We start from the raw sequence: 17,657 nt of genomic DNA, 5'->3' as shown, positions 1-17,657 counted from the left end.
TTTTATAAATCTCCATTGTTTAATAGCTTCTATTTGTTTGCTTTCTCAAATCGAATCAGGGTGTATCGTCTGGCTTCTTTCTTCCAATGACATTTTTTACCAAATGCCCAACTTATCACCAATGGAGCAAAGACCTGCACATTGTGCAGCCACAATTTGGTCCATTTCCATATTTATCAGCCGATTATGCCGTGCCAATAGAAGCAAAATAATGAGGATGGTTTCCTATAGTGTCTCTTTCTATGTTCTGCATACAACTTGGTTTCTTGTATTTATCATCCACATCTGTTTTCTAATTAATGTCCCTTTCTTAGTCCAAGGCACAGAAGTGAAGGTTCTTATGCTTTATATAGTATCTTCTAAATCAATTTCATTTTATCACTATGGTGGCTGCCATGGAGAAAAACTCTTTCCTTTTTCTCTCCTTTCTTGTACTTTTTCCATTGCTTCATGGATATACTGCTTTTGCCGCAGGAACGGATGATGGGTCTGAGCAGTGGGGATACGTGGAAGTCCGACCCAGTATGTCAAAATCAGTATAATCAATGTTGTTACAGCTTCTGTTCTCATCATCCTTGTCAAGTAATTTGCAATTTAATTGATGCAGAGGCACACCTATTTTGGTGGCTCTACAAAAGTCCTGACAGAGTGGAAGATCCATCCAACCCATGGCCTATACTTCTGTGGCTCCAGGGAGGCCCTGTGAGTAAAACCTGCGAACACGAAAGAAATAATTAAAATGCTACTACAACATATGAAGATTTTTTTTTTTTTTTTAATCTGATTCTCTAATTCTGATATCCAATTCAGGGAGGCTCTGGAGTTGGGTTTGGAAATTTCTTGGAGATAGGACCATTGGACGGGAATTTGCAGCCTCGCAATTCAACTTGGCTCCGGAAGGCTGACCTCTTATTTGTGGTAAATTGTTGTACCCTTTTTCACTTTCTTTACAATGTTCACTTCCTTTTTCATGGTGAGTCATTACATGAATGCAGGGAAATAATGTTTTGTTTTTCAATGTGATTTTTAGGATAGTCCTGTGGCAACAGGTTTTAGTTATGTGGAGGACGAGAGCTTGGTGGTTACCACTGATGATGAGGCTGCAACGGATCTGACCACCCTGTTGAAGGAGCTATTCAATGGAAACGAGACCCTCCAAAAAAGTCCTCTCTACATTGTTGCGGAGTCTTATGGAGGAAAATTTGCAGTCACTCTTGGGCTGTCGGCTTTAAAAGCAATTGAAGCAGGGGAATTGAAGCTTCAACTTGGGGGTAGTCAAAAATTTATTTTACTTTTGATGCTTTGCTTTTGAGAGTACACATTTTTAAATAATGTTGGGCTTATTTGTTTGAGTACAGGGGTTGCTTTGGGAGATAGTTGGATATCTCCTGAAGATTTTGTGGTATGTAAGATTGTTTCAGAAACAGAAATGCTTTGTCAAGTAAAATTTCTGGTATTTCTATCAATTTTGGATTCATGAACTTGCAGTTGTCATGGGGACCTCTACTTAAGGACGTCTCACGGCTCGATGGCAACGGATTGAATAGCTCAAACAGGTTTGGAAAATGGTGCCTTTGAAGCTAAGGTTTAGGAAGAAGTTTTACACGTAATCTAACACAAACGGTCTGCGAAAACAGACTAGCACTCCAGATACAGCAGCAGCTTGCAGAAGGGCAATACAAAGAAGCAACAGAAACATTTTTTGAACTTGAGAATGTGATTTCCATCAGCAGTAACGATGTGGTATCCTTCTCTCTCTGTCTGACTCTCATATACCCATCATACACACAATAACTTCCAGAATCTTGAGTCAGTTTCATGGGAGTGCAGGACTTCTACAACTTCATGGTGGATTATGCAAACGATCCCGTCCTTTCTACGTCTGGGGGATGGAATGAAGTAATGATGGGAAGGGACCCGCGATATCTTGGTGCCAAGAAATCTTTATCAAGTAATGGTTCATCTTCTACGGATGACCTTCCCAGCTTAATGAATGGACCTATCAGAGAAAAGCTAAAGATTATCCCTGAAAGTGTAAGGTAAGTTTTTCCCTGCCGAAGGTATTAATTGCTAGAAATGAGCAGTTTATCACAAGTTTTTCTTCAACTGAAATTGTTGATAAGATAGATTCTCTGTTTTTGCAATGGCTGCACTGCAGTTGGGGAGGACAGGGTAACCTTGTTTTTCCTGCAATGGCTGGTGATTTCATGAGACCAAGAATAAACGAGGTAAGAATGACTAATAGGAAGATGAAACATGAGGTTCAAAACACAATTGGGCTACAATCATATTAGGGATGATTTCCAAATTCACCTTTCTTTTCTTGTGTCTCCTCAGCAATCAAGCAGAACCCTTGTCATTTATTGTCTCTTGATTAAGAGATTGGATTTAATTCTTGATGGGCATTTAAGATCCATGAAATTTTGCAGGTTGACGAACTCCTAGCCAAGGGCATAAACGTGACAATATACAATGGACAGGCATGAATTCCGAGTCTATTTTTAATGGGGAATTATCAAATAATGAATAAAAATTAAAATGGTTTAGCTCTTGCAATTAAAATGGTTTTTTTGGTTGTTTATGATAGCTTGATGTCATATGCTCAACCAAAGGTGCTGAAGCATGGCTCGACAAACTCAAGTAACATTCCTCTCATTCTAGTTCATCAGAACGTATCGGATTGCTCTTATTTTAAGGTTGCATAATCAGTTAAATTTACAGATGGGGTGATTTGAAAACCTTCTTGAGCTTGGACCGTACTCCATTGTATTGTGGCAACGATGAAACGACTACAAAAGGATTTGTCAAGTCATACAAAAACTTGTTCTTCTATTGGATTCTGGGGGCCGGCCACTTTGTAAGGAACTTAATCTTTCTGGCCATATCGGAAAAAAATTCTGGGTTTATGGATGAAGACAAAAGCATAACCAACATTGCAATCATCTTTGCAGGTTCCAGTAGAGCAGCCCTGTGTTTCTCTGGAGATGGTGGGCAACATTACTCGATCACCAAATCTTCATTCGTAAGGTATAAACTGCAGAGATATATACTGCAAGAGAATGTAATGACAGGTACTTGAATGCTAGAGCCATAAGCAAGACGCAATTAGGGGAAGTTATTAGAGAGAAATGTGACGAAATCAAATCGTTTATAATTTGCATTTCTTTGATCCTTTTCCTTTTCCATTTGAAGGAGTCCAAATTCTACTTAAATAAAATTCTTCCAAATTTGTTCACTTCATCCTTTCTCCTTTCTGGGTCATGAAACCGAAAACAGTGCAAAGCAATAAGCAAACGCAACGGTAACAGTCATCCACAGTCCCTGTATAGCCTCTTACTGAAATTCATCCAATGGGATTCAGAGCAGGTAGTTTCAAGATTGGTTAACCCTCGTGGTTTCTTGTCAACAACTAATTTCTTTTCCTCTCTTTTCAATTTTTTCCTTTTTTTTTATGAATAAATAAGATAAATGTTCAAACAAAAGCCAATCCACAATCAAATTACCCATAATATGTACTGAAGATTGATATATTCCAAACAACTTCAGTTTATTATTTGGACCATGGAGACCGCCGATGACAGGATTAGAGAAGAAAACGGCTAATCATCATTCAAAACCATAGTTATTTAATTTGTGACGAAAAAAATAAAAAAAAAAACCCGCATGTGGAAGTGGTTGAGACACGTTAGATTGGGAATTATTTTGATAGAAGGTTTAGGACATATTTGGCAACCGTTTTCACAAAAAAAAAAAATTCTATTCTTCACAACAAAAAATTTAAAAAAAAATCTTATTGTGAAAATTTTGTTTAGTCTCATAAAAGGTATTTATCTATTTAATCTCATAATCTCATGGGATATAATAAAAACGTTATGTCTGCATGAGGAATGTGATGTCCCACATTAAATAAAGGAAAATTCATATCGTTATATAAATATAAGCTCCTCTTAATTAAATAGATGTGTTTCAAAGTCGTACAAGTCCCTTTAAAACGAGTCGTTTTTTAATAATATCTTTTAATTATTTTTATTTGTATTTTAAGAGTTATTTTAGAAAATAATTATACAAATGTGTAAAATGATTAGATATAAAAATTATTTTTAAAACATATTTAAAAATAGGTTTAAAATATTTTAAATTCTCAAATAGACTTTTATTTTACAAAATATCAAAATAGTTTTCAAAAACGGTTTTCAAAAATTATTTCTCTAACTATTTTCGAAAACAGTTATCAAACAAACCTTAATTTGTGAATTTTTTTTTTCCCAATACATTATTTTTGCTCAAAACTCGTAAAAGTTAGTAGATTTATAGCAAGGATGGAAATCTTCAAATGACGGACGTTACCTTAGCATCATCTAAGTTTAATTTATGATTAATATTAGAAAGTTTTCTAGTTAGTTTATGTCAGGATAGAAATGGATTTTATGTCGGCTAAGCTTTGGAAGACAAAATGTTAAAAAATTTATAATTAAAGTATATAATATGTTCTGAAATTGACTTACAACGGGAGTAATTCCATTAAGGGAAATAAAATCATATCTTATATTAAAGAAAACTTGCACCGATTAACAACGAAGGGGTGGAAACAAAAGCAAGTTCTCCCCCATTGCTTAGCTGCTTCCTTGGGCGGACTTTCACCAATAGTAACACGCCACGGGTCCCACACGAGGCGATGATGCAACCATCGGCCTTGCCCTCTTGTTGAAAAACTAACAAAACCGGAGACGGAGACTCGTAGACGAACCAAAATAATTTCCAGAAAGAGAGAGACGGAGGCGATCTTCTTATTGCCTTGCGTTTCTCCTCGCTTCTCTTTTCAACAGAGGCCTTTCTCTTGGGTTTGGATTTTTTCTTATCGTTGACTAATAACACGATCCACCGATTCTCTTCGCCATGTTCAAGTCTTTCTGGTATTGCTATCTCCATTCCTCTTTCTATCTATTTTAATCCTTGCGCGATTTAGGGTTTTATTAGTCACATAGCCTTTAATTCTTTCTTCATTTCTTGAATCCGGATGCAATTTTGAATTTTAGGGCTTTCTATTTTCTTATTAGCGAAATCGATCGATGTATCGATGATAAACTTCGTGCTTCCGGGTATTGAATCTGGAATAGCGTTTAATGAACCTACTTTCGTCTTTGCTCATCCTTATTTGCTCTTGTTCACATGTAGAAATTTTTTATTTTGGATGCTGTATATACTCTATAAATTTTGGAATTAGGCCCTGAAAACATTTTGTGGTTGGACTCAAAATTGACATTTGTTTACTAATTGTTAGCTCTTTGGTAATCCACTGGGTGATAATCACTCATAGTTGCATAAGAATAAGTTACAAGAGCATGATTGGTGAGTTGATGAGTATTACCGGTAATCAAAATTTAGTTCTAAAATGGACCATGATTTAAGAAAGGGGAAAGTTTGGTACTACACAAGGCTGGTATCTAAAATAATGAGAAACTACAGATTATAATAACTGGGCTAGTGGTCCTTGTCCTTAAGTTGACATATTCTAACCTGCACTTCATATTAAAACTTTAGATAATGGTATAATCACAGCTGACATTTTTTTTTAAGAAAAGGTTTACTTGATAGAAAAAATTTTAACATCTTGGTGGTGGTGATAATTACTAGTCTCTTTGCATCTTTGCTTCTCATGTTAGAAAGAACTTCTTTTGCTTGCATTTGCTACATCTTAATTGGCTTAATATAATTGATCATTTGTTCAATCTTTGCAATATGAAATAGACTTGACTTTGCCTCGCCTCTTCTTATTGAAGCCATCTCTCACAAAAACACTGCATATTTTTTTACAAAATCAACCAATATTCAGGGGAATTGTTCTTCTCCTCTGTAATGAATGCTTTTCTTTCTTATAAAGACAAATATACTGCTCCCAGTGTAACTTATTAGCAAGTACTCATCTTTTAGCATTTGTTTATTTAATCTTGTATGCCTAGGTGATGCCATGTTGACTATGTATACTTTTGTAACCAAGTGAATTTATAAAGGCAGATCAATAAGCTTGATGATATTTGTTTTCGTACCATATCCATTGCACTATTTCAGTTTGTTTCTGGACCAATATACTAACAGTCTTCACTTATCAGGGGATCACAAGAGCAACAACCTCAGCCACGGCCACAGGATATTTCTGGACAGTCTTGGTATCCTCCGTCAGTAGTTACCTCTCCAAGTTCCTCACGCCCTTCAACACCAAGTAGTAGCACTTCTAGTAGCTTCAGTCTGCAAAGGCCTTCTGATCGACCCCAGTCTCCATCACATGTTTCTCCTGCTGAAGCTGCTGGCATGATTGTTCTGTTAAAGGATAAGAGGTAAAATACCGGGGTTGGACTCCATTTTGTTATTGAAATATGGTATTGAAGACATTTTATTTTTCCTCTTCATGCTTTTTCTTTTCAAAACTTGATTACATTTTTATGATACATCTGTAAAATGGGGCAATTGGGTAAGGTGGCCAAAAGCATATTCCCTACTAAAATGAGGCCTTTCACATATTCTGTGTATCCGTTTCCTGATCTAGAGAAATTGTGGAGGATTACATCAGTTTCAAATACATAATCAGCAGTGTAGGTTTCCCTACCCATCTAATGGTGTGCGTGTCAGTCATGGCTCATGGGTGGCTGCTTTGTTTTCCCAGTATTTGGCATACATTATGGAGGGAGGATGCAACATTGAGAATTGATCATAAAAATTTTCAAACCTTGATGTCATTATTCTTAGATTTAGAAAGTGGTGAGAAAATCACCTTGCTTCCAAAAAATATTTTTATGCTCTATCTTTCTTATTTATTATGTTTTGTCATACTTGCATTGAGTTCATTACCGCATTATACTGAATAGCATTCATTTAACTAGCTTTAGGAGTAGGAAGAATTATTATCAAGTTAACATAGATTTTTTATGCTCTTTAACAGTTGCTGACAACTCTCTTATTTTATTCAATTCTTTTAGCATCGATGAGTTACGAAAGCTTTTATCTGACAAGGATGCATACAACCAATTGTTACTTTCACTTGATCAAGTTAAAATTCAAAACAATGTAAGTTTGGAATGTTGTTTTCTGCCATCTACATTCACCTAATCTTATTACTTTAGAATTCTTGCAAACCACCTTGCTTTCTATACAACTCAGCTTACATGGTTTGTTGCCACCAAACTCTCTATAACCCTCCTCTTAAAAATTAAGGTTATATCTGGACTGGATAATTGCTTTAGACACACAATGCTTGCCTTTGATGAGAGCCCCAAGGTCTATGTATGAGGGAGCTCCTGCTCTCCCACTTGCACAAGGGCTGAATCCTGAATTTCCTCTGAAGGGAAGATAGGTCATACCTGTAGGTTACAAATGGTGATACCATGGTGATGAATGACACTTTCTTCTGAGTTGTTTTTTGCCAGTGTAGTTTTCTTATAAGGGAGTACCAGCTCACTAGCTGGTTTGATTAATATATATACTCATGTCCATCTTTTCATTTTCATTTTTTCTCTTCATTTGGGCTTCTTTCTAAGATTCTTGGTTTTGTGTTTTAAATAAAATTTTCATTGCATCAAAGCTCTGTACTTAGATAAAGATGAATCACAATTTATCAGAAACAAATAATAGAAACATTCAAGCTCCTTATGCTTTAAGATTCATAGCCCTTTAGAAGGAAATGTAAGATGTGGAAACCGTTGGAGACAGAAAAGAAAAAGGAACCCAACAAAATTATGATGCAAGCATAATTATTATGACTGTACTCAGCTAGTAAATTTTGAAGATCTACAGTTACCCAATTAAGTGGCCAAGGGAAATCAGTAATAAATATTGCGGCCTTGTTATCCATTGACATTTCTCTAATCAGTCTTTAGTTAGGTTCTGTTTTATATTTTAGTATCATTGCCTCATATGGGAAAAAAAAACCTGGTATTTGGGAGGAAACTTATTTGTTGTTAAATGTTAGTTTATTAATATAATATATGTGTGTGACCATTATCAATCTGTTTTCTCCTTTGGAGTATTTAATATTTTCAGATATTTATGTAATAAACCAAGGCACAATAATATCGTGCAGGGGATGGTCATAGGTTATACACACTCCAATTATGGTATAATCACCCAGGTTGTACATTCCATGGACTTATACATTAGAAAAAATTCTCTAGATCACCAATGGAGCTTAGTTCTTACTGTAGTATGCATCCACATGCCCATTTTTTATATAAGGAAAAAAGATACATGGTTATAAATTTATTATTTTATGATAAAAATAAATAAATTTATTATTTTATGATGATGTGATTGCTTGCATGACTATCCTGATTGTATGCAAGACTGTAGGACTACTTAATGTGCACAAATGATCTTCTTTTGAAATATGGGCTCGCTTTATTTCTCAAGTTTAAGTTCAGCTACTGTTTCTAACTGTTTCCTTTTGCTGTCATTTGTATAATTATCATCAGCTAAGAGATGAACTTCGGAAGGAAACTCTGCAACTTGCGAGTGAGTTCTTGGCTTACCTTTTTGTTGTTATATTATGGTTTATCTAATATGTAGTTGATTCACCTATGGTATGGTGGTGTTTTCTTTACTAACCAGGAGAGAACTTGGAGAAGGAACCACAGATAGTGGAACTGAGAAATCAGGTAAGGATTTGAACCCTTTTTTTACTAAGCTTAAAATTGGAATGCTGTTGGTTAGACATTTCCTTTCTGTGTTTTCATGGCCACAGTGCAGAATAATCCGGACAACAGAGTTAGCTGCTGCACAGGAGAAATTAAATGAACTGGAGAGACAGAAAGAAGAGATCTTAAAGTTCTACTCCCCTGCATGCTTGCTCCACAGGCTTCAAGGTAATAATTATAGTTGTGATTATGAAATTGGTAACAATCACCATTGTGATAATGTCAATGATGCTATAATAATGAAAATAACATGACTCTGATGATGACCTGAACAATATCTGTGGTTCGCAGAAACTATGAACAAAACAGAGGAGGAATCTGAAACTCTGCATAGGCAGCTTCTTGATAGAGAGATGGATCTTGGGGCTTTTGTTCAGAAATACAAGAGGCTCCGAACTACTTACCACAGGCGAGCGCTCACGCATCTGGCAGCCAAGACATCTTCAACCGGATGATAGCTCAGCTCTGCTTAATAAGATGTATACTGTGAAGGATTGCTTCTTTATTCCATAGGTCTCAAAACAGTATAATTTGTTGAAATTACAACTCTCATGTGTATTGTTTGTCTTGTCTTATCGTGCCTTGTATTCTGGTTTTGATAATTTTTTCAGCTTTTCTCCAAAATATGCTACATGTGCAATTTGCCCCTTGACATGAATAACGCCACACATTTAAAGCTGGAGCCAAACTACTGATTTCCAAGCCATATGCCTCGCGCACCAGATGGATGTCTGGTGTTTTCCTCTCTCTCTCTCTCTCTCTCTCTCTCTCTCTCTTAGAACCCTAAAAAATCTTGATGGCTGATAAAATTATTCCTTTTTTTCTCCCTCTCTTTTTCTCTTAGAACCCTAAGCAGCTTGATGGCTGACAAAATTAGAAGGGACATGCATTGTTTCTAAGAAAGGAGTTAGTCTTGAACACTGTTTACAAAGGAAAAAGAAGTTGAGTAAATTAAAAAATAGATAAAATAAAATAAAGGCAAAAAACTTCATAGTTGTACTCCTTAATGTTCTTAAGGATTTATTCCAATATTGCTGCATAGGAGAAGATATGCAGCATGGGAAAGGTTTAGTTTATACTTTATAGCAAGCATGTGTGTATTAGGTCCTATAAATCAACATTTGATACAAGATTACCAAAATATTAAAAAAAAATAAAAATGGACGACTAATGTATTAGCATTGCTTCTCATATCATGTGTCTGAGGGAGTTTCATTGTTCTTCTAGGCGAGCTACTTCTTTCTCCCACTTGAGTCCGAACATCTGGCGGCCGAAGGGAACAATGAGATTATATCGAAAAACCTGCAGTTTGTAACCTCCATTAGATCATCTAACACGTATTTGAATTGGGATGACGAGGTCACAATTCACGCAATGGAACTTGAATGGTTCACCTTGTTGTTTATATCAGACATTTGCAGTTTCAAAGCCTTACAAGACTCAATCCATTGGGAGTCGCTTTGATTGCATCTATTTGCCCATGCTTTCTTCAATGCCGACCGCCATCCATTAACTTGCGTCCGTATCTCTTTATTGAGTTCAACCCATTCAGGGGCACATCCATTCTTAGAGAGAATCCTATACAAGGTATCTTCAGCGGGGTCTGCATGAGGATTGTCGCTCAGGTCCAGAGGTTTTCCTTTTCCTGGTAAGTTCTCGAACTGCCCTTCTTTCATGGATTGCCATATTCTTTGCTCCGCAATGTTGATGATGTCAGTTTCTGATCTGTCCAAATCATAAACATTCATGATTCATGTATCAACTCGATTTTTTCTTGTAAACGGCCTTCAATATATTGTTAAACAGCAATTCAATACCCAAATAAATGAGAAACCCTAACGCTCCGTTTCTTTCCTGAAGAAATTGTACAGAAAAATCGAAGTTTTGGAGTTTATTTTATTTTTCATTGCTAGAAATCAACCAAAATATGGCCTCTAAAAGACTAACACAACTATTTCTCTCACTCGATTCGATTTTGCCCATTCGATTTTCTCAATTTTCAGAAATAAAAACCAATTCAAACTATATGATTCAGATTTGTTTTGCTCATTCGGGTTTCTCAATTTTCCGAGCAACCAAAAAAAGGGAGAATAGAAATCGATATCGAACCTAAGGGAGCTGCGCTGGCCCCGGAGTTCTGGAGGGAGTTTCCGTTCCTTGACAGCGTCGATGACGGCGGAAAGATGATGTGGAGCTTTCTTCTCCGGCTTGGGAGCCGATGAGAATGAGGCACACCTGGTTTTGTACAGTAGATGACCCTGGTTCAGCATTGATTTCCGAATCAGATGCGATGAGGCCATCCTTCTCACTCGCAACCCAACTGGCTACGGCAAGACCCCTGTTGGGCATGGGCAGAGCTCTCACGGTTTATGAGTCATAGCCATGGCCTTCATCGCCAACTCTACCGTGTTCCACGTGGCAGGTATTGAATCACGGATTCCGTCAATTCAAAAGTAGGGAGTAAAATTCGCCTATTGGTCCAAAACCTGCCATAAAGCCTATAGGGAATGGGCTTGGATTCAACTGAAAGCCGTTGGTAGGTGGAAAATATAAATTTTTAAAAATTTCCGTTATCTCTAAAAACATCAAATATAATCTCTTTCATGCAAAATTATCTTTTAATAATTTTTTTAATTTCCATCTCACATCAAACATTTTTTAAATAAAAATTTCAAAATAAGATTTTATAGATAATTTTTCAATACATTAAAATATTATCCAATCCTTTTAATTAAATATTTATTTATAATATTGGTACAAGTCCATCAAATTTGTTAAATTTGAAGAGATTTTGAATTATAATTCCAACATGTGGATGATTGACAATTACAATACCAAATAAAATATGAAAACAAAAATTCAGATGCAGAAATTGAAACTATTAGTAATTGCTTTCCTCTTCATCGGGTTCATCGCACAGGGGAGTTGTATAGTAGAATGGATCCACAGTGTATTTGGTTTGATCCCGATAAATCCATGTAGGTCGCTGGAGCTTCACCCCGGAGCGGCCACCGGCAAAGTCAGTGGGAATGTTGCAAGTAGGATCTGAGGAAGACACCAGCCTCACCCAACATCCCGTGGCTTTCACTTCCTTCCCATTAACGTACTTGTCCACAATCAGCTAGTATTTTCCCGCCTCGTCAGTCTCATCACTTCCATAGTACATCACCCTCCTCCTATCATCCATGCACGTAACAGATACCCTAGAACCTGTAATCCAATCAAATTAACCACATTACGCCATTACCACCACTAATCATAGGCAGCTTACGAGCAATGAGAGAGACGAATCAGTACCTTTAATGGGGTTGGAGCCATTAACCCATTCATTCCAGCCCTTGGTGCAGTCTTGGCACAACACTTTCCCACCCACATGGATCACATTGGCTTCCTCCCAAGCCTCACCTACATTGACGCTCCCAATCCCAATCAGTAGTAGTGATGTTGCAATCATCATGACCACCGCAGCCGCCGCCATCTCTCTCTCAGACACGCATACAAATGGTAAGCAACCGGTAAAGTATTTGACCACAGCGGCACAGCCCCCTTGAACATAGATATATAAGAAGCGAATGACAAAGTGTCGGGGCCACGTATACGGTACACAGAGGTGGAAGAGCACTACTTGCTACGTGCAAACCACCTTACCAAATCATATATACCTATAGACCATATATATACAGACGTGGACATATTACGAGCTGTTGAGAGATGAAGTTGATTGGCTGAATTAATTTTGTGCACCTACCAACTTTATTTAATATGTGTCAATCTGTCAATTGTGGATGAGATGTTATTGGGGGAAGAAATTGTTTTTGGCTCCCAACTCAAATTAATTTCAATTTCTCAATTTTAACAATGAAAAGGAAATAACTTTCTACTCACCTTCTCAGCTATTTTTTTTTTTTCAATATTCCAAATATGATGGGATATGATTACTGTTCTTAATTTTAAATTTATAATTTATAAAATTATAAAATATAAAAAATATTATTAAAAAAATTACACTTAATATCAACCATTTTTTAACGCATTGGAAGACCGAGAGGCGGTTTTAAAAACGAAAAAATAATTTATTTTTAAATTATTTTTTGTTCTTAACAAATAATTTATTAAAACAAAAAATTTTTGATAATACATTTTAATAAATTATTTTAAAATTTTTATTTTAAAAAATAATTATATCATAGAAAGAATAATTAAAAATAAAATATTATAAATAAAAGCTATTTAAAAAATAAATAAATAACGTAACAAGAAATAAACAAACTTAATGTTTTAAAAAAATATAAACCAAATGAAAATCAAATTTGGATTAAAAGGAAATAAAAGAGTGCTAGTGAAGTAGGCTATTGAGATTAAGTTAAAAATTTTATTCTATCATGCTAGTTTTAGATTACTTTCCTCCGGCAACTTGAATTAAATAGGTAAATATGATTGAATTAACGAGGATAATGAATAAAAATAAATAAATTTATAATAAATGAAAATGAATATTTTATTTTTATTTATATTTCTTAGTGGATAGAAATGAATTTGATGATTTCATTTCTAGTATTTGGATGAACTTAGAAATGTAAGATTGGAATGATTATTTGTTTCAATTCCAATATTTAATAATAATAGGAATGGAAATGAAAAAAAAAATTATAATAATATCATTCCATATAATTTAAAAATATATATATACTCAATAAATAAAAAATTAACCATAAAAAATCATATAACCCTAATATACAAATATTCAATTATTATTTTTATTAAAAATTTGAATAATTTATCATGCTTAAGTAGTTATAAAATTATATTTTACCAAAATAAATAAATAAATAAATAAATAAATATATATATATTATAATATTTAAATTCTCAAAGTTAGCAAATGTTTTTCTTATTTCCAAATAAAAGAATTTAAATTTCATTCTAATTTTCAACAAGTATCATATCCGATAAAATCCGTAACCTTAAAAAATTTTAAATATTCTTTTTTTAAATCAGAAGATAAATATCGGGTTTGAAGAATGAGATAAGAGGATAAAATAATAAATTTAGGTTATTAACATAGGAATAAGGAAGAAAATGAATGAGATGTCTATTCTCACTCCCTATTCCCATCTACCAAACATCCCAAAAAGTGGAATTATGAAAATTAGGAATCAATTTGAAAAAAATAAATAAATTGAGAATTTAAAAATAAAAAGCTTTTCAAATAATAAAATTAATTTAGAAAATGAATCAAATTGAGAATTTAGAAAAGATAATTTTTTCAAATCTTTTTTAAATTTTTAAATTGTTTTTTAGTCGGATATGATTTCTAATTTGATTCAAAGTTTATTAGGTTTTCTCTTTTTATATATATATATATATATATATATGTATATATATATATATATATGTATATGTGTGTTATTAGGAGAGTTCTCTTCAAAACTTAATTTTTTCAAATCTTTTTAAAATTTTTAAATTGTTTTTTAGTCGGATATGATTTCTAATTTGATTCAAAGTTTATTAGGTTTTCTCTTTTTATATATATATGTATATCTCTTCAAAACTTATGCATCAGCATTGAGCTATTATCCTTTATACTTAACCCAAAACTCTCAAAAAAGTTCGTAATTGTTTTGCTTTGGTTGGCTCCTAAGAAAGATTCACATCCCCTCCAAATGTTAAGAAGTCGACTAAGGAGCACAGTAGTACTTTAAGTGTTAGTTTGAAGAAGTAGAAGGTAAATTTATAAACCTCTTGTAAATGAATTATAATTTTTTGATCTCTAACTTGTATTTTTTATATCCGTAAAGTCTTTGGAAGACTTTGTGAATGGTTTTTCATGTAAAATCTTTTATGTTTTGTGTGTTATTTATTCTTTTCGCTTATAATTTCTGTTGTTCACAGTCCATACTTTCTCTGAAAAGGATGAAGCTGGTAGAAGAAGAAAAAATCCTTCCTAATAGCAGTGGAATCATCAATATCGTTCCTGAAGAACCAGATGACATGTGGCTCCTCTACAATTTGATTTCTAAGGGCGATGTCATCGTTGCCGATACAACCCGCAAAACCGCCTTTGGCAGAGTTAGACTCACACTTGAAATCAAAATCACCGCCATCGATTATGATAAAGTAGGCTCAGTAATCCGCGTCGCCGGCAGGAACTTGGTGCACAATGAACACGTAGACGCCGGTGCCTTCCACACCATAGAGATTGAGAGGAATAAACCGTTTGACCTGAAGAAGAAAGTTTGGGATTCTGATGCAATCGAGGAACTACGCTCCTACGGCAATGCTGCTAAAGCAGACCTCGCAGTCTTGTTGATACAAGACGTATCCGCGGAGTTGTACTCGATAGGGAAAATAGCCACTACACTTTGTGCCAACATTGAAGCCCCATCTAAAACCAATAGAGCTGCAAAATCGAAATCTCAGTCAAAGTCAAACAAGTTTTTTGAAAACATTTTAACAGAATTTGTAAAGCACGTAAATTTCAACTTCGTAAGCTTGGTCATAATAGCAAGTCCTGTTGGGACGGAGTTTCGGCAATACTTGCTAGCAGAATCACGAAGGCAGAAGCTGCAGCAAATAGAAGAAAATAAGGAACGTGTGGTAGTGGTGAATACTTCGGGAAAAGCAACTTTGAAAGCGGTGTTGCAAGAGCCCGAGGTAATGAAATTGATTCGGGGCAAAAACGGGGCAGTGGAGATAACAGCATGGAAGGATTTGTGCGACATGTTGAGCAACGATTCAAGTAGGGCGTGTTATGGATCAAAGAGTGTGGAGAAGGCAAATGAATTGATGGCAATCGACACCCTGTTTATAAGTGATGAACTTTACCGGAGTGCAAACCATGGAAGTAGGCACAAGTACACGGATTTAGTTAAGTCGGTAAAGAAGGCGGGAGGGAAGGCCTTGGTATATTCACACAATCATGTAATGGGAGAGCAGTTAGGTCAGTTAACTGGGATTGCTGCTATTCTTAGGTTTCCATTGCCTGATCTGGATGACATGGAATTGTGATGTTGATTGCAGTTTAGACTTTTTGCATGATGATTAGGTTAAAAGGATGGAGTTTAGACTTTCTGTTGGACAATATCATGACTTTTACTTGAAATTTTATTTTAAAGAGGATTGAATTTCATATGTTGCAGATGAATACACGGCTTCTCCTCCTCCATTTTCTTGATCAATTTTATAATTATTTATTATCTAAATAATAGTTTTTATTAATAGAAAAAGAATAAATCGATTAAATATCAATTTTATAAATAGGAGGATAATTTTTAGTTCAAAAAATAAATTTCATTCATATGCTTAGTCATTTAATTTATTTATTTCGCTGTACAATCATATATCTAAAATAAAATAAATATACCAATTAAGATAAAATTATAGAAACCCAAAATCTTATAAACTATAAGTTTAAACGAGTTTTAGTCCGTTTTATTTGGCATGCCAAGCATATAGGTATTTTAGAAATATTTATTTAAAAGGATGAAATAATGGGAGGGTTATTAGTATAAGAGAATAATTATGGTATTTTTATTCAAATAAGACCAAAAAATGATAGGAAATCAAATTTTAAAAATTGGGTTTTCAAAACCTATTTTCATCAAATAACCTTTTATTTTATATAATTAACAAAAGATAAAACAAGATATGTGTGTTTTTATATAATAAACTTTCATTAAGATATAAAATATAAATATTTTGTTCTCGTAAGTATACGAGAAAAAAAATATAAATATTTCATTTTTAAGAGTTTATGAGAAGAATATGTTTTCACACGTTAATAAGAACCATTTAAAAATAATTCAAGTTTAATATATTCAATAATAGTTTTTTACAAAATCTTAACTATTTTTGGATAAATATATAAAATTTGGATTTTATAAATTTTGAGTTATTACTTTATGGCTTTTTACAAATAGGTGTATGGAGACGTAGGTTTCCTTCAATTAATTTCTCCATGTTCTTTCTTTCTTTCATATTACTTGCTTTTGAGCTTAAAAAAGAAAAAAATATATATATAACCCCAATATAATACTATTACCTATTTAAGCAAAAGATTGACACTATAATATAATAATTTTTTTCATCTATAAAATTTTAAATATTTTACTTATTAACAATATAAATAAAAATAAATAAATAATTATGTATTAAAATATGATTATTTTCATTGAGAACCCTTGAGATTTAATGTAAATACATTATACCACTACTAATTTCAAATTTCGTCATTTATTACTTTTATATTAGTATTTCACATATAATTTTTATTTTTTGAAGAATAAATTTTAATTTTTAGAAAAAAATTTAACACTTTTATCTATATTATTTTTACCTAAAATCCCCTAAAAATAAATTTTATAACCAGAATAAATTTATAAAAATATTAATAATAAAATTTGAAACCAATAATGATGGGTGTAGTTACACCAAGCCTTAAAAGCTACCAATAAAATTAACCCTATTAAAATATAAATTTTGAAAAGATATCTAAGTAACACTAAATATAAAAAAGATTTCATATTTAAAAAAATCAAATATTATAAGAATATCTTTTATATTTTATAAAAAAAAAAAAAAATGGAATGGATAACATATTTTTCGTTCCTGAATCAGCATAGCATTACATTTCTCATTACAGTGATGTTCTAAATATGAATAGCTTATCATTCTCATCACCATCCAACTAATTTATCTTTTAACTCCATCTTTCTTTTTCAAATAAAAGCCAATTTTACCTTGTTTTTTCTTTTACCATTTTCTTAACCCTGGGTCAAAGGGGATCCAAAACGGCTAATCTGGGCAGACTGTCGTCACACACCCCGGACATGGCCATAGAGCACGTTCGCCCGGAAAGTAACCATGCCTGACGCCCCCGAGTGACAAAAGAGAGACAGCATAGCTGCGTACCTCCGCATGAAAGGCAGAAGAGGGACGCCAGGTGCTGGCTGCATGTCCCTACCGAGTGATTGG

At 33.9% G+C, this 17,657-nt stretch overlaps 4 protein-coding genes across 5 annotated transcripts; 3 read left to right on the top strand and 1 right to left on the bottom strand.

The window, feature by feature from the left end:
• Positions 1-368: 368 nt before the first annotated feature.
• On the top strand, positions 369-3,235 carry LOC100258995 (serine carboxypeptidase-like 51). Of its 2 annotated transcripts, XM_002264865.5 has the most exons (13): positions 369-522; positions 608-702; positions 811-918; positions 1,031-1,271; positions 1,359-1,402; positions 1,489-1,556; positions 1,638-1,743; positions 1,831-2,039; positions 2,159-2,228; positions 2,430-2,480; positions 2,588-2,640; positions 2,722-2,857; positions 2,952-3,235. In XM_002264865.5, the coding sequence occupies exons 1-13, from the start codon at positions 384-386 to the stop codon at positions 3,024-3,026; spliced, it is 1,395 nt and encodes a 464-aa protein (XP_002264901.3). In that variant the 5' UTR covers positions 369-383; the 3' UTR covers positions 3,027-3,235. The 2 variants fall into 2 exon arrangements, with proteins under 2 accessions (XP_002264901.3, XP_019077363.1); XM_019221818.2 differs by having other exon boundaries at positions 2,722-3,235.
• Positions 3,236-4,578: 1,343 nt separating this feature from the next.
• Positions 4,579-9,372, top strand: LOC100264180 (vacuolar protein-sorting-associated protein 37 homolog 1). The gene is made up of 7 exons (XM_002263832.4): positions 4,579-4,913; positions 6,111-6,335; positions 6,975-7,062; positions 8,463-8,502; positions 8,599-8,645; positions 8,732-8,852; positions 8,976-9,372. The coding sequence occupies exons 1-7, from the start codon at positions 4,897-4,899 to the stop codon at positions 9,137-9,139; spliced, it is 702 nt and encodes a 233-aa protein (XP_002263868.1). The 5' UTR covers positions 4,579-4,896; the 3' UTR covers positions 9,140-9,372.
• A 285-nt stretch (positions 9,373-9,657) lies between these two features.
• Positions 9,658-11,172, bottom strand: LOC100241894 (uncharacterized). The gene is made up of 3 exons (XM_002263789.4): positions 10,794-11,172; positions 10,079-10,409; positions 9,658-9,986 (listed from the first exon to the last, which is right to left on the bottom strand). Exons 1-3 carry the CDS (start codon positions 10,982-10,984, stop codon positions 9,897-9,899), a joined length of 612 nt encoding a protein of 203 aa, XP_002263825.1. The 5' UTR covers positions 10,985-11,172; the 3' UTR covers positions 9,658-9,896.
• Positions 11,173-14,597: 3,425 nt separating this feature from the next.
• Positions 14,598-15,692, top strand: LOC100241884 (protein PELOTA 1). The gene has a single exon (XM_002264774.3). It carries the CDS (start codon positions 14,598-14,600, stop codon positions 15,690-15,692), a length of 1,095 nt encoding a protein of 364 aa, XP_002264810.1.
• The last annotated feature ends 1,965 nt before the right edge of the window (positions 15,693-17,657 follow it).

The sequence above is a fragment of the Vitis vinifera genome, chromosome 8 (assembly GCF_030704535.1).
Source record: "Vitis vinifera cultivar Pinot Noir 40024 chromosome 8, ASM3070453v1".
NCBI lineage: Eukaryota > Viridiplantae > Streptophyta > Magnoliopsida > Vitales > Vitaceae > Vitis > Vitis vinifera.
Note: the sequence above shows the minus strand (reverse complement) of the source record. Positions and strands in the feature narration are given on the sequence as shown.